The sequence below is a fragment of the Jaculus jaculus genome, chromosome 17 (genome assembly GCF_020740685.1).
Source record: "Jaculus jaculus isolate mJacJac1 chromosome 17, mJacJac1.mat.Y.cur, whole genome shotgun sequence".
NCBI classification, from domain to species: Eukaryota; Metazoa; Chordata; class Mammalia; order Rodentia; family Dipodidae; genus Jaculus; species Jaculus jaculus.
This window is the reverse complement of record NC_059118.1, coordinates 19902220-19918127: the sequence shown is the minus strand read 5'-3', so window position 1 is coordinate 19918127 and position 15908 is coordinate 19902220. Positions and strand designations below refer to the sequence as shown.

Genomic DNA, 15908 nt, shown 5'->3' with positions numbered 1-15908 from the left:
AAAAGGACAAGATTGATATCTTCCAGGATCAAGAGAGAGAAATAATGTCAGCTGACCTACTGGGCTCAGCAGAAATGGCCAGGCTTATAACCCATACAACCAACAGAGACAGCCGTACCATCTGCTGGTCCAGGCCCAGATCCTCTTATGCCAGCATCCCCTACACAGAGCTGCCAAGGGACAGGGATAATTAGAGGCAGAGCCCTGTGCTTACACTGGTACACCTAGGGGAACAAACACTTGTACACCCAGGGGAACAAACAGATGTATGCTGGACCTATTTTAGCTTCATGAGTGCTACAGGTCAATATACCCAGCCTCGTGTGTCTAACTTCCCTGATGCGTAAGTCACAGTGGACAGCCACCTGGGAAGACTCATACTTGCGGCTCAAAGAGAAGGAAGGAGTCATCAGGATGCCAACTCTTAAACGGGGCTATGGGTCTTTCTGACAGTGCCCACCTTGCATTCCTTAGGAACTTTCCTTCCTGCTCCTAGAAACATACTCCTACCAATAGCTGGCACCTGACAGGCCTCACCACTTGCTCCTCTTGCTGCCTTCCACATACTAGCTCACGAAATCCAAACAGCCTGGTTGATGCTGTTGTCAACTGTCTCTGAAGCCCAGGAAACCAAGCTAATCAGCAAATGTCTCACAGCAAGGCAGTTTTTGTTGTTGTTGTTTATTTTTCAAGGTAAGGGTCTTGCTCTAGCTCAGGCTTGCAAGGCAGTTTTGAGGGCAGGATTTAAACCCAAGCAGACCAGCTCTTGGGCTACACCACACAAACCACAGCCTCTTGGGAATTCGAGAACTCAGCTCTGGCTAGAAGAGGCTGCATGGTGTCCTTTCCCTGGAGTATGCCTTCTCACACCATGCCAAGCCACCTGTTGCAGGCAGGCAGGGCTCCTAAAAGCACAAAGGCCCAATAGCACAAGGCTCTCACAGGAAAGGTTAATGTCAGGTGTGCTATGTACCAATCAGGCTGGGCATTTACTTCACCACTTAGACCCCAGAAAAACAAAATCCCCAGGATGAGGTATATGTGTTTAGCCTGAATGAGACCCTGGATTCAATACTCAGTGCATATGTATGTACACGTACAAACACACACACACACCTTGAGATAGGGATTCTTCCATCCCCATTTGACATATGAGGAGACAAACTCAAGAAGAGTCCAAGTGACTCACCCAGAGTCAGGATATTAAGCAGCCATGTGCTATTAAGAAGCCCAAATAGACCCCAGAAGGGCAAACCAGAGCTGTCTCCTCTCACCTCAACTCCCTTCCAAGAAGGTGGGGTACAGAGGAGCTCATCTTGTGAGCTGACTCTACAAGGCAGAAAATAACTATAGGGTAATTGGAACAGGGACAGCTTAGGGCCTCAGGAGACATCATCCTAGGCAATATTCCCATTGCCCTGTTGAGGTCAGCTCTAGAAATCCCACTTTCTCAACCCTACACAGGCTCCATCTGACCTAAATCCCTCAAGGAAAGACAGTCCTCTGACTCCGGTAAGTAGTAAGAGGGAGGGTGGCACAGGTCTAGCCCTAGGCCTTGCAGACTTGGTAGTGCCAGGCCTTTATTCTCAGTGCACTATGGGAAAGAACAGGACTTTCTAAAGGCAAAACTACAAGTGCTACCTACCGGTCATCTCATCCACTCTATGCCAGAAGCAAGCAGCCCCTGCCAGGCTGTGGATGGGAGCAGCAGATCAGCAGATCCAGGCCGGCCTAGACCAGGTGAATGTAACTGGCTGCCACACCCACTGGCCTCAGCCAGACTCCACAAGGGCAGGCAGACAGGTGCTTAAGCCCCAGAGGAGGTGGTGACAGTTGAGGGTAGGGCAGGAAGTGGCACACAGGGCAGACCCATAGGCATGGTAACAGCAGCTAGCCACTAGTCTTGTCCATAAATCAGAGTGGCCAGGATCAAATGAGTTATAAAGGGTCCTTCCATCTCCTTCCCCCTCCAATACTGAAGACTCCCAGAAGGACTAGACTCAGATGAGACTAAAGTCAATTTCCAACTTTCCAGTGTCCAAGCCTAAGAGCAAACAAGATTTCCCATCTAGGACTCTTCCCCAGCTAAGAAAGGCAGTATGGACCAGTGTATATGGGAAGGGGGTAGGTCTGTGACTGACATCCACTTATAACCTGACCCATGGCCTTCAGAACTCACTCCTTCTCATCCCTGTGTACTTTAAAAAGAAAATGGCCCACACTCCATGAACACCAGTCACTAGATGGGAGGGACACTGTGAGCCACTACCAGGGCCTGCCCACCTTCTGACACATTCCTTCTTCCCCCTCCTCAACCTCAGCCATGCCAAGGCCTCAGGGAGAAGGAATGTAATCCTACCTCTTACCTCACAGAAATCATCTGGAGACTTCATGGTATCCTCCCAAGCCAGACTCCAGGACCCAGGGCTCAAGATTATGATATGAAAGGATCCATAGCAACCACGGTTCTGCCTTGGAAGTATCCCTTCTGGCACCCAAACCAAAGTGAGGACTCACCAAGGCCTTTCTTAGGCACCAGCCTCCCCCTTGCACAGCTTAGGCCAGGAGTGGTCATAGGGTGGGCAGTATCCGAGGCCAAGTGAACCTGTAATCTCGTTTCTCACTGCCCCACTCTGAGCCTGGAACAGCCTCACTTCCTGCCCACACTCTAAGAGCGCGTTCCCACTCCAGGTGCACTGGGCTAGGAGCGGTGGAGGTGGAACACTCCGGAGCTCAGCCTATCCTCTCCCTGGAACCGTAATACGCAGGGCCCCACGTTGGCACAGCTGGCAGATGCAACTGGGAGCAGTAAGCATGGATTCTCAGCCTTCCTCAGCACTGGGTCAGGGTCTCCCCTCCAGGGGCCTGACAGCTCCACACTAAGAGATTCTGAGGACTAGGCCCCATGGTGCCCAGATGCCCACTACAGAGCCTGACTCAAGTATTTGTTGACTGAACCCAAGCCAGTACCTCATTTAGACGACCTGCACTACTACCCTACCCCCACCCCAACACACGACTACTGGAATGTGGGCCAGGTGGTCTGGATAGCCATCGAACACCTGAATTCTAGAGGTGTATGGTTCCCTGGATCTTTAACAATTTCTACTGGGAAAAGAATGTACTGTCCAGCTCCAGAGTTGGTGGAGATCCAAGTGTCCCTGAGCCATCCCAAGTGCCAGGATGTGACTAGATCTGAATATGGACATGGGTATCTTCTGGAGTCACCTAAGGCTGGGATTGGCAGAGCAGCAACTTTAACCTCTTCATTCATCCTCATAATGGCCAGAAATCCACAGTCAAGTCAAGGACTAGGCCAGCTGGAGTGCTCAGCTCCATCCCTCAGCACATGCTATTAAGTATTTCCTCTACTCTGTTTTTGTTTGTTTGTTTTCATCTGTGAGAGAAAGAGGCAGATAGAGAGAATGGGTGTGCCAGGGCCTTTGGCCACTGCAAACAAAATCCAGACGCATGAGCCATTTTGTGTACCTGGCTTTACATGGGTACTGGAGAATTGAACTTGGGTCCTTGAGTTTTACAGGCAAGTACCTTAACCACTGAATCATCTCCCAGCCCTCTACTGTTGTTGTTAAACATTTGTGGAGGACCAGATGCTGGAGCTGAATACTTCCATTCTATCTATGAAGGTATTTTACCACTACACTGCAGAAGAGAAACTAGAAGTTCATATAGGCTATGTGATATGTCCAAGGTCACTCAGAAAACAGTGATGAGATACAATCAGAACCTGGCACAGTCATCCTTAAGGTTATACTCGGAGGCTATTGATCCCCGAGAGCAGCACCCAAGTCAGAGGATGCCCAGCCAACACTAGACAATCCAGGGCCCACCCCATCTCTGGAAGCTACATGAGGGCCACCTGGAAGGACAGGGGAAGAATACCCCTGGCCCGGGTTCTTCTCTCATTTTTCCCTGGTTCTGCTTCTAGGAGTGTCCCCAGGATATCTGCCTCCTTGATCCTTTCCCATCCTGAAATTACACACTAACCCAAGAGGAAACAACCTAGGACCTAGTGTTTTGAACTTCAGGTAATGCCATGACCCTGGCATGTGACTATGAAACCTCAGACAATGTCTACTCATCCTTCAACCAGTCCATGTCACCTCTTAGCTGGGTCCAGCCCAATCTTTCCAATGGCCTCCATGCCTCATCTCCTTCCCTCCTCCACCTGCCCTCCAGTTAGCTTCCTAAAACAAAGGTGGAAATGGTGTCACACCCATTCTCCCAACCTGATGTACCTCCCCACCTCCCCATCCCAGGGAGCCTTTCTACCTCTTTCTCCACCCACCACACATATACTGGGCCACACTTCCCCTTCAGTCCACGTCTTCAGGTGTTTGTATATACAGTTTCCTTAGCCAGATGGCCCTTTATAGCAGAGCCAAATTCTACTTACGTGAAAAGACCCAGCTGGAATCCATCTCTTCTCTGAGCCTTCCCAGCAGACTTGAGGCGCCCTCTCTAAATCTCCTAAGGTCAAACATCTACAGACACTGAGCTCAATGTCCTACTGGACAATCATTTGTGTGAGGCTGACATGCCAACCAGTTTCCTGAGGGCAGCACCAGTTAAGTCATCTCCAGAGAACATAGAGCAGAACCTGGCACACAGAGGAACCAGCAAACCCATTACAACTGGGTGCTCCAGTGAGGCCTGATCCGGAGACAGTGGGGTAGGGCTTGTCCATCTGAGCTCTCTAGGCAAGGAAACCCAAATTCCCCAGTGCTTGGTCTGGCAAAGAAATGGAGGCTAAAGAGCCCTCGGCAGAGCTGCCAGCCCATCTACGTGTGGGCAGCACCACCCCATAGCATGGCAGGAGGCTACATTGGCAAGGCCTGACTCATTGTAGGCTGTAGTATAGCTAGACGCCCACAGGGTGCCAGTGATGCCGGATTAGTCTCTGACCCCAGCATCTAGGATATTCTGAGTAGTTCATCTGGCTGCACTTGGCCCTCTCCCAACCAGGTAGTTTGAGGTCTAAGGAAATGCCCTGTCACTGGATCAAGAGGCGTAAGAGTGGCAAAAGAAATGGAAGTCCAAGCTCCATGCTCTGGGGTTTCCCTGTTAGCCTTCAAGGGCCCAGAGGCATGACTCAAAAGCTGAGGGGCTAGAAAGCAAAAAAATAAACTTTAACTCTCGAGAGTGGGCAGAATATGAATGGCATGGCCTTAGAGCACTGGCCCCAAATGGAAACTGAAGAGGTAGGAACAGCAAGTGTAGGAGGCAGGGCACTGAAGTACAGGCAGAAGCTACAGACTCACAGTGATACAATCTACTGTACTCAGGAATCCATGAGTAGACATGAACAAGGGGAAACCAGACATGGGCAAGTAGAAAGCTTCAGGATGCCCAAAGCAGTAGGTCAGACTAAATTTGGAAGAGACTTTAAGCTCAGAGAAGTATCCTGCAGGAACAGTTCAAAGATTTTTCCAGCCTCTCCTCAGAGACCCAAACTCCGCTCTCCCACCAGGCCCTGGCCCAGGTCCATGTCCATCCATGGAGTAGAACCCCATGGAGACTCCTTACCATGTGGGGGTTGTCATAGCAGACGGCGATGGAACGAAGTTTGGGAGAGATGCTGCAGCTCTCGGTGAAAAGCCTCCCAGTGTCACCATAGGGCCCCACGTGGAACTTGTAGGCCATAGTGATGTTGCGGATGGGGGGCGATCCAGCACTAACTGTCACTCCAGACAGCAGCCCTGAGTACCCAGCAAAGGCCAGCAGCGTCAGCAGCAGCAACAGGGTTAGGCCCCCAATCAGGCCGAACAGTAGTAGGTCCGACATGGTTCTGAGACACCCTCACAGCACCCCAAGGAAGCTGCAAAGGAGACAGAAGGAAGAGGAGGCTATCAGCCTGCTCTGACCATGCCTACCGGCCTGCCAGGCAGTACAAGCCCAACCTCGGTCCTGCCTTGAATGCTCTGACCCAGGAGGGGGAGGGGCCTCAGGTGTTTACACATATAGTGACCTAGAAGGGAGCTACAAAAGATGACTGAAGCCACAAGCTTCTTTATTTCTTAATCACAGTCGTTGAAGCTCCTGAACAGCTGCTTGGTACTGACAGCCTGGTCACACCTGGGGAAACTGAATCACAGGGGCAGCAGGATGAGTCAGCCAGGGATGTGCTCCTGTACCCTGACCAGCCCCCACCCCACCTCCCCAGCCCCCAGCCAAGATGGACCAGATACCACCAGGGAGCCTTTTCCCTATATTTCCTCTTCCTTCCCTCTCCTGGTTGAGCCACACTGCTGGCCTAGGCTCCCTCCCTAAGCTTCATGCACTACTGGCAGGGGGAAGACAGAAGTATCAGGGCCCAAGCGCTTAACAAACAGGAATATCATGAGGAACAAAATCCCTGGGGGGACGGGGAGCAAACGTGCCACAGAAATAGAATTTCATGGGCATCTACCCCGTAAGGAATCTTGCTTTCCAACAGTGCACCCATCCAGAACTAGAGGAGATCAGAGCAAAACAGCCTGAGCAGCAAGAACAAAGTCCAGCCCAAGCTTCCCAGAAGAACACAAACCACCAATGCTAACAAGCTCCGGTCCACTTCCCAGGCCCACATTAGACTAGAAGCTGTTGAGAGGAGGAAAAAGCTGCTGGAAGTAGCCATTACTCCTAAGAGGTAGAGAAGCACTACAGGAGCAGGCCCAGGATCAACACAGGGGTCTGTGTGCACCATCCTAGACAGGCTGCCTAGGCGTCAGGTAATGTGGAGCCAGAATCCTGACCCTCCTTCAGAGAGGGGTTCACCTGAGTAGCCTTGGGATCACAGCACACAGACTGTTAAGCATGAGTCTGAAACAGGAATTTGAGGATTCTTTGCCCAAGATACCAATATACAACGTACCAATAAATTTAGGGTACCCCAGGTTCTTGTCTTATGAATTTAAAGAATTAAAATCCATGGACCAGGGCTGGAGAGATGGCTTAGCGGTTAAACGCTTGCCTGTGAAGCCTAAGGACCCCGGTTCGAGGCTCGGTTCCCCAGGTCCCACGTTAGCCAGATGCACAAGGGGGCGCACGCGTCTGGAGTTCTCGTTTGCAGAGGCTGGAAGCCCTGGCGCGCCCATTCTCTCTCTCTCCCTCTATCTGTCTTTCTCTCTGTGTCTGTCGCTCTCAAATAAATAAATAAATAAATAAATAATTTAAAATCCACGGACCAGAGGGGGAACATTCCCACTCAATTATCTAAAAGTCATCTTTAAAAACATAAAAGTCATCTTTAAAACATAAAATGTTTAAGCTTCTGAAAGGGCAATGCTTCAGCCCTGTCAGCCCTGTGGGACAACTTAGTTATACGGCATTGCTTGTTCCCTGCAGGTTTGGAATATCAAATGATGATGCTCAAATTTGTCTTTGGAGTTAATGAGCACCTAGCATTTGCCTCACAGAGTCCCAGTAAGTTTCTGAACTGTGGTGTCATGATATTGAGGTGCCTCCCACTGGTCTTCTCAGGAATCCGCACGCCTGTCACTTGAATTATCTTTTCTGAATACATTCCCTGTCCTACTTGTCCGGCCTCCAGCTAGTTTAGTTCTTTTCTTTGATAATGATAACCAATCTTTCAAAGGGTACTTACTATATGCCAAGTACTGTCTGAGTGTTGCAACAAGACTAGTCCATTAATCCTGAAAAGAATCCAATAAGGTAGGTACACAGGAGGAAAACAAGTGGTTGGAGATTAAGATGCTTGTCCAAGGTCACATAGGCACAAAACAGAGCCACCTGGACCAACATGCAGGTAATGGGGACCCAAGCAGTCTGACTCCAGCCAATTTTCCTGTTCTGTTTTTTTTTTAATTTATTTTTATTTATTTAGTAGAGACAGAGACAGAGAGAGAGAGAATGGGCCCACCAGGGCCTCTAGCCACTGCAAACGAACTCCAGATGAATGCTCCACCATGTGCATCTGGCTTACGTGGGACCTGGAGAATTGAACCTGGGTCCTTAGGCTTCACAGGCAAGCGCCTTAATTGCTAAGCCGTCTCTCCAGCCCTCCTGTTCTGTTTTTTGTTTGGTTGGTTTTTCACGGTAGGGTGTCGCTTGTTAGCTCAGGCTGACCTGGAATAAACTATGTAGTCTCAGAGTGGCCTCGAACTCCTGGCGATCATCTTACCTCAGCCTCCCCAAGTGCTGGAATTAAAGGTGTGCACTGCCCAATTTCTCCTTTTTTTTTTTTTTCCCCTCTCCCCTGCTCACTGAATTCCAGAAAGTCCCAAGAACTTAATCCACATTAGACTTCGCTGAACCCAAGCCTGGAAGCTCTCAGCAAGTAAGCTACAGCTTGCTCGGGAGTGACAGGCACAGCTACACACTTCCTGTTTTAAGGGAACTTAGTTCCTACCTTTTTGTTCCTCCCATCTCTCAAGTGCTGGGGGCAGGGGGTGGGGAACGCGGGGAGACAGGGAAATGTTTGGCTCAACCATAATTTTGGTTCAATACAGGTAGGAAAGGCGATCCAGAAATGTACCAAGAGAAGAGAAGCACAAGAGGCAGCGGAGGCTCACCTGAGAAGCCAGGCTCACTTTTAGCAAATCATGACATCCAATGCTTGCAGGAGTCAAGTACTTCTGGTGCTGAGGGCAGAAAAGAACAGTCACCCCCAAACCCCAGGAAAGAGAGCCAGAGGGCAGGACACCATGCCCTGATTTTAAACACACACACACACCCCTTTTGCAGGGGGGAGGAAAAGAGCATCTTACCATCACCTCCACCCCACCACCTCCAGAGCTCCTGGGGGAGAAATCAGGCCAAAGCAGGCCTCACAACAGGGATGTTCTTTGAGGCCCCTGTCACCGCCCTTTGGACGGTACGTGCCACGCCCTCAGATCTCAGTTTCCCCCCCCCCCCGGGAGGAAGGGGGGAAGTCCCCCGGGTGGGTGGGCAAGCGTCGAGGCCGGTGGCCCAGGAGGGGAAGGTCGGGGATGGGGAGGGAGCGGAGACGACTCATAGGTTTCCAGAGGCCGCTCACGTGCGCCTTGGGCCGCGGGCCTGGCCCAACTTAAAGGGGCCTGCGCCGGAGGCTAGTCGGACGCCAGAGCGGAGCCCGGAGGGAGGGACGGCGCGCGCGGCCGGTTCCGGAGCGGGCTGGACTCTGCCCAAGCCAGGCCCCTTTTATTTTTCTTTTCCCCTTCGCCTTACGGGCTCGCGCGGACGACCCACGCACCTCAACTTTTTATAGGGTGGCTAAAGTTTGCGGCGAGGCGCGCGGCCTTGGGGAGTGGCGCTGGTGGTGGTGGTGGTGGTGGGTGGGTGGGGGGCGGAGGTAAGAGGTGACTCTGGCCCCGCACCCCCACGGCCCGGCGCGGGCCAGGAGCGTGCGACCCGGGGCGGAGGTGGAGAGCTGCTGGACCAAGGCGGCATTCGGGCCCGCGCTGGGGAAGAGACCGTGATGGAAAGGCTGCAGCCAGGCCGCGGGGGTGGGGGTGGGGGTGCCACGGAGAGGGACGGGACACCCCCCCCTCCCCAGACGGGGAACACGGCAGCTGGGGTGGCGCAGGGAGGGGATAGGGAAGGGCAGCCCCTGAGGTCGTGCCTGGGGCAGATGGGGAGTCCCAGGTCCGTGCCCTGGCCCTCACCTCAGCAAGCCGCCCCGCGGACGCCGACCCCGCGCGCAGGCGGATGGGGCTCCGTCGCGGAGCTTACGCGCCCGCCCGCCCGCTCGCTCGCTCCGCCCCTCTCGCGGCGGGACGTGGCCGTGGCCGTGGGCGCGTGCGCTCGGGACCAGCCGGAGGGCGGAGGCCCGCCCCGCCCGTCTCCATGGAAACTCGTGCGCCGAATTCTCCTCCCCCCCCCCCCCCCCCGCCTAGCCCTCCTCCCCGGTCCCGCCCACCCAGAGCTAATTGGGGCGGAGTCCACTACGCACCTTCCTGCCTTCCAACTACCGAGACCCGCTGAAGGTGACTCGGCGGCCGCACCTCCCAGGTGTCCGGCTGGAGGGAAGCGCCACGGCGACCCTCCTGGGCCCAAGCTCCGAGGGACGTCAGCCCTGGTGTGTCCGGCCACAGAAGGCCAGGCTGGGGTCCAGGAAGCCAGGACTGGGCGGAAGACTTGTTTCATACATTTTAGGGAGGATCGTCACAGCAATGTGAGCCTCATAGCGATTTATACACCATCCTTACCCTGTCACTTTGGCCTGGGACCCAAACAAGGCCAGGCCGCGTGGTTCACGTTTTTAACCGCCGAGAAAATGGAATCACAGGCCAGGGCTCAGGAAAGAAGCCGGTTAAGCAAACCTTGGGACAATGCACACGGAAGGACTTTCTCTACTCATTCACCCCGCCCGTCAAGGGCTTTTCCTTCTGTGACCACAGGAGTGATCTTTCCTCCATCCAACATTTATGGAGTACCTACCACTCACTGTCCCGGACAGCTCTGGGGGCTGAGTTACTAAAACCAAAAAAGGAGCTCGTGTTCTGGTGCCGAGGAGTGCCTCTTCCAGGCTCCTCCATCATTGACCTTGACGTTGTGGAGAGGTCCTGGTTTAATGTATCCTAGGTAACTACCAAGTCAAAAGTAAGCTCCTTTGGTAAAGGTTCCATCTTCATTCACCTCCTGTCTCTGAGCACCTACGAACCACAAAGCACTCCGCTAAAGGCCCCCTCTGAGAAGCTCCGAGGAGGAAGTGAGGAAGGTGACAACTGTGCTAAGTCTGGCTACAAGACAGGCTGGGCTAAAGACAATCTTGGTGCTTTTCACAAGAAGTGCAGTTTGGGAAGAGGATCACCCTGAAGGGCACACCAGGGTGATAGCTGTGAAGGAAAGCAGCCATGGGGCAGTACATCTTGTGGATCCCACTCCTTAACAAGGAGAAGGCTGAGTACACCAAGGCAGCCATGATCATGGCTTCTTTTTCCTTGTTTCACATTCTTCCATAGGTAGGAAGGACCAAGTCGGTCCCAACACTGGGCAGACTAGCAGAATGGGCAGCTGGCCACTTGCTGCCAAGTCCCCAGGGTTGGGTCAGCAAGTCACCACAGTTACTTCACTTGTGGCTCTAGGAAGGTGGGCTACACGCTTGGAAACATTTCTCAAGACACAGGATGGTGCATGACACTTGCTCAAAGACAGCCTTTGCCTGCAAGATTTTGGGTTGATTCTCCTGTTTATTGGAAGTTGGTAACCTTCTCCCAGGAAATCATCCAGAGGCACCCTTTCCATCTTGTTCTCTCTGCTCATTTCCTTTAGCCTGGTTGGCCACCTCCAAGTTCTGCATGTACCTCAGGAGCTTCAACACTGTGGCAGGAGAGTAGGTCTGCCACTGGGGCTGCAGACCTTCAGCCTCCTGGGCCCAAATCTCCCACTCCTTCCAACAGTGCAGGCACCGCAGTTGGGAGGCTCCGTGCAAGGCCACTGGGAGGCAGCAGCTTCCTTTGCAAAGCCCTCTCCATTTTTTGCAACAGGTCTGAGACCTGCTCAGCCACCTTTCCATCCTGCTCACCCTCCCAATCTCTCTCAACAGACTTGGCCTTTGTCTCTTGCCTTCCTCTTTCCAAGGAATCACCACAGAGGCTAACTATCCTTTTGTAAATTGCCATAAAGTATTTCCCCAGCCCTACCCCCTTAAAGAAACTACTTGGGGAACTGCGGTGGACAGTTCCTTTCCTTTTAACTGCTCCCTCTCCAAACCCTGATTAGGTGTCTGTGGGCTGTGGATAGATTCCCTAATTCATATAACAAGAACATGCATGCAGTCAGTGTATGATTCCCACCGCAGCTATCAGTCACTCAGATATACCATCTTCCACCCTCAAAAGCACTGAAAATGGCCCACTCAGCCACACAGCCTACACAGGTCTGCCCCTGAAAGGATTGTCATGGCTGAGGACCAGCTAGCTCCAAGTCAGCGCCACTGTTCTATCATTGAGAGCCAGGAAATGCAGCAGTAACAGAGTACTTTAACCTCTTCAGGTAGCAAAGGCAGAAAAATTCGAGTGAATGCCACTGCTAGTAAAGAGCTGTCATTAATCAGGCCCTCTATCCCACCTACCTTATCCCATGTGCTGTTATATTCCTTTCACCATCACCCAGCTAAGCAGCTGGCCAGATAATTCCTTGATCAAACAACACTGCCTTGAGTTTAAATTTTATTTTACAAAAAGAGAAATAAAGAAAACTGATAGGCAGTTATACTGACTTACAATTGTTCTGTTTGCTTTTTTAAAAAAGTGACATGAAACACAAGTAAAAATAAATACGTCATAGAAACAGCCAGTTGCCCAGTCTCTGGGGCAGAAGTACCTGCCCTGCTGAGAGAGGAGGGAAGCCCATGATCACACCAGCAGCTGGATCACCCAGCCACAGATGCTCCTCTAAGCCAGGCACATGCCCCAGGCCTCAGGGGCGTCCTGAGGAAAGAAGACAGAAAACTAAAGCCAGGTGGCAGGGCCCTAAGGCCAACCCATCTCCACACACACACCAACTCCTCTGGCTGCAGTGTGCCCATAGTGGTTAACCATTGCAACCCCCTCAACCTCCCTGGACCCTCTAATCCCTCTGAAGAGGGTGCAAGGAAAAAAAAAAAAACAACACAAAACCTATCTTAGGCAGACTTGGGGGATTCTTCTGGTGAGTCCCCAGCCCACCCTGAGTAACACAACCATAACAGTCATTTTACAACATAGTGCACATAAGCGTACACACACACACACACACACACACACGCGCGCGCGCATACACACAGAGCTAGGCTAAGCTCTCCACCAGGGAGGGTCCTGGGTCAGGTCACAGTATGAGGTCCCCTCTCATCTGAATATAATCCCAGTAGTGGTAGTTGAGTGCCCAAACCTTCCCTAGCCCTCTGCATTGCAGACTGTACAGCCTGCCTGGCTACCTCTCCCTGGCACACTACATGACTATATCAAACAGGTCTGTGAGAGGGGAAAGGCGCAGACCTGGATCCCTGAAAAGCAAAGTGGATGGACACTACCTGACCAGGAAGTTCCTTGTTGTGGGATTAAGATATTCATAACAAGCCTACAGCCAAGCTACTGGCACAGAACAGACACTGAGGGGTTACAGCAATTTGAATACACAGAGGCAAAAGAATAAGTAGGAAAACTGAGTCTGAAGGTGAGCACTAGGTAGAGGGACAGCACAGCATTTTCCGCTACACCTTGAGGTGCTGACTTCCTGGGAACAACCAGCAGAGGACCAGAAAGTCATCCTTTGCAGGAAAGGCAACTTCTCTGAGGAGTTATAGACGGGGGAAGAGCAACTTAGCCAAGTGTACAGAAAGCCATGACTCAGAAAAGGGGCTAGTCAAGGGATAAGGGAGGCAGGAAGCCAGAAGCACTAGAAACATGGAATGTAAAACCCCCAGAAGACCTTCCCCATGGGACTCAGGTCCAGAGCAATGCTGGACTTAAGCATGCTGACAACTTGCTAGTGACAGTTCCACACATTAGTTGGTGTTTGATGGCGTCAACCAATCAGCAAAACTTACCCTGTTTGCTTCAGGTTCCCGGAGTGGGAAATACCATTTTTAGTTGTGAGTCACAAGTATCATAAATTTGCACAATTCTTAGGGAATTCCAAAGACCAGTCAAGGTTATCTTTAGGTCAGGAGATGATAATATTAGACACTTAAACAGCACAACTCAAAGAGGCGAGGACTACAGAGATTTCCAAAAAGGATCTGACAACATGATGTACTTACTTCCTTTCTTAAATAGTTCTTTTCCTGCCAGAAGAGACACCAAGACATTAAGAAAAGGAAATCAAGTGTCATTACAAATGGTAATCTTGAATTATTTAGTAATGTATTACCTAGGGTAAGAATTTGGGCCACACCACACTGGTGGGACTTGGGAGAACCCTAAGAACATTCCATGGAAGACAACAGTGAGAGAAAATGCTTGAGCCTGACCTGCCTTCTCCAGTCACCAATCCCACCTCCACCTCCTGCCCAGGCCTGGGGGTGGGGTGGGGGACTGGGATTATGGACATTTAGCTGTCACACAGTCACCGAGTGTTTCTGATCAAACAAGGTTGTTAAGCTCTTAGACGCTTTCTGCTTCCCTTAGTCACATGCTTATGCTTGCTGTGAAAGCGCATTTGACCACTAGCACACACATATAGAGACAACAAAAAAATCCATGTTTCCAAGTTTTGTTTTGTTTTTTTAAAGTAAAGCCCATGGAACCAAAAGCACTTCAGTCTCCCATGATCTCACCCCATATCCTATACCACAGGAGCTGCATGTTATCATAGAAAGCCTTCCTTAGCGAGGTCACCCTCCTGGAGTTATGGCCTCTGCTGAGCTGATGCAAGCTCCAAACCCTGGAGTCACTGGGTAGTGAGCAAGACAAGTGCGACCTCCCAGAACATCCATTTTCTTTCTGGCAGCTTAAAAAGTGACTGGTTTCAGTCCCCACTGAAATAGTTTCTCGATTCTGACTGCAACAGTAGTGATTTCCTGTTAGTGAACACAAATACTACTTTCCCTGGCAGACAGGTAGGTGTCTGTGTGTGTGTGCACGTATATGCGTGTGCGCACACACACCCCTCTGGGATCCCAGGGATCCAGGATCTGAGAGACATTTGTGTAACTCAAGTTCTGAATGTATTCTGCAAATTGGACTAGCTTACTCCTATAGTACCATCCTCAACCTGAAAGCCCACTTCAACTGAATCCTTTTGCTATGCATTCCTGGGCTGTGTCGGACAGAGAAAGCACTGACTGGAGCTGCTATTTTTAAACTATTAAAATTTGCATAGCTAAACTGTAGGTCTAAGGCTTCTATGAGTTGAAGAGTTAAGTGTCTTGTAGGGTGCTTATGAAAACAGAAAGAAAGCTCCTTAAGTTCCACTTTTGGTGTTACTGAACAGTACATGTACACATGTACACACACACACACACACACACACACACACACACACACACACACACACACACATCCTGTCAGCCACCTCCTTGTCTTGCCTCTGATATAACCACCTAAGGTCCTCCAACAATGAAAAGGGGCTAGTGTCAGAAGAGTTGGAAGAGGCTTAGATGCTTCCTGGGCTTGAAAGAGGCAGGTCCAGCAGCCCAGTCAGATGGGTGGTAAAGCTCTACAGTCAGACAAGATTTGCTCATATAGAACCACTTGGCAAATTGAGGGTTGGGAGGTGGGGCCACTACAAGACACAGGCCACACCAATAACTAAAGACAGCCAGTGTTTATGCTTAAGCTCTAGAAACCTCTTCCCTGGCATTTGCAATAAGGAAAGGGAGGCCAGATGACTAATGTGTTTATGCTTTTTTAAGACAAAAGCCAGACTGAAGGCTCATACAGATGAAGGGTCCCCCTGTGCTCCTTCAAAGCTGGAGGCACCAGAAACCAGGCCCATATTGACCACCTGATATTCTGGGGAAGCCAAGATATTTCCCAACAGGAAATCAATCAATAGTCCGTTCCAACAACCCAGTAGCTGCCTATCCACAGATTCACTAGCCAGCATAGAACCTCACAGACCACAGCTCCAACTGTGAAGGTTACTTATTTCTCAGTAACAAATTCCATGATCCCACGTTGCAATTTCTATGGAATGAGTCTTACCACTACTAAACAGCCAGACTCAGGACTCCCTGATTTTCCTGAGGGCTATCTCCCCACAACATAGTTGTGTAACCCTTGGTCAATTCTACTTCTCTTTCCCTGGTTAATTCACACTCCACCAGGACATTTTTTTAAAAAACCAGCAGCTACAGGGTCTGAAATATCATAAAATTTCACTTTCTATCTCCTACTTTTCTTACCCTCTGACCTCCCCCATTACCCTCATCCCAAAATGAAAAATTCAAATAAATAATTGCCCATAAGAAATAAATTAACATGGAGTTCACTAACGAGAAGGGAAGGAAGAGGAAAGGCTACTGGGATAGGTAGCCTGGGGGC

General features: G+C 50.9%; 1 protein-coding gene across 2 annotated transcripts in view; it reads right to left on the bottom strand.

Annotated features, from left to right (window-relative positions):
* Window positions 1-9694, bottom strand: part of Tex264 (testis expressed 264, ER-phagy receptor) — a 34671-nt gene extending 24977 nt beyond the window's left edge. Inside the window, exons 1-3 of one of the 2 annotated variants that reach the window (XM_045136340.1) lie at window positions 9606-9694; window positions 8535-8603; window positions 5548-5839 (exon numbers count right to left, since the gene is read on the bottom strand). In XM_045136340.1, coding sequence (XP_044992275.1) covers window positions 5548-5805 — 258 coding nt within the window. In that variant the 5' untranslated portion in view covers window positions 5806-5839; window positions 8535-8603; window positions 9606-9694. Of the gene's footprint in view, window positions 1-5547; window positions 5840-8534; window positions 8604-8729; window positions 8778-9605 lie in introns of those variants that run through there. The other variant, XM_045136341.1, reaches the window with a different exon arrangement.
* Between the last annotated feature and the right edge of the window lie 6214 nt (window positions 9695-15908).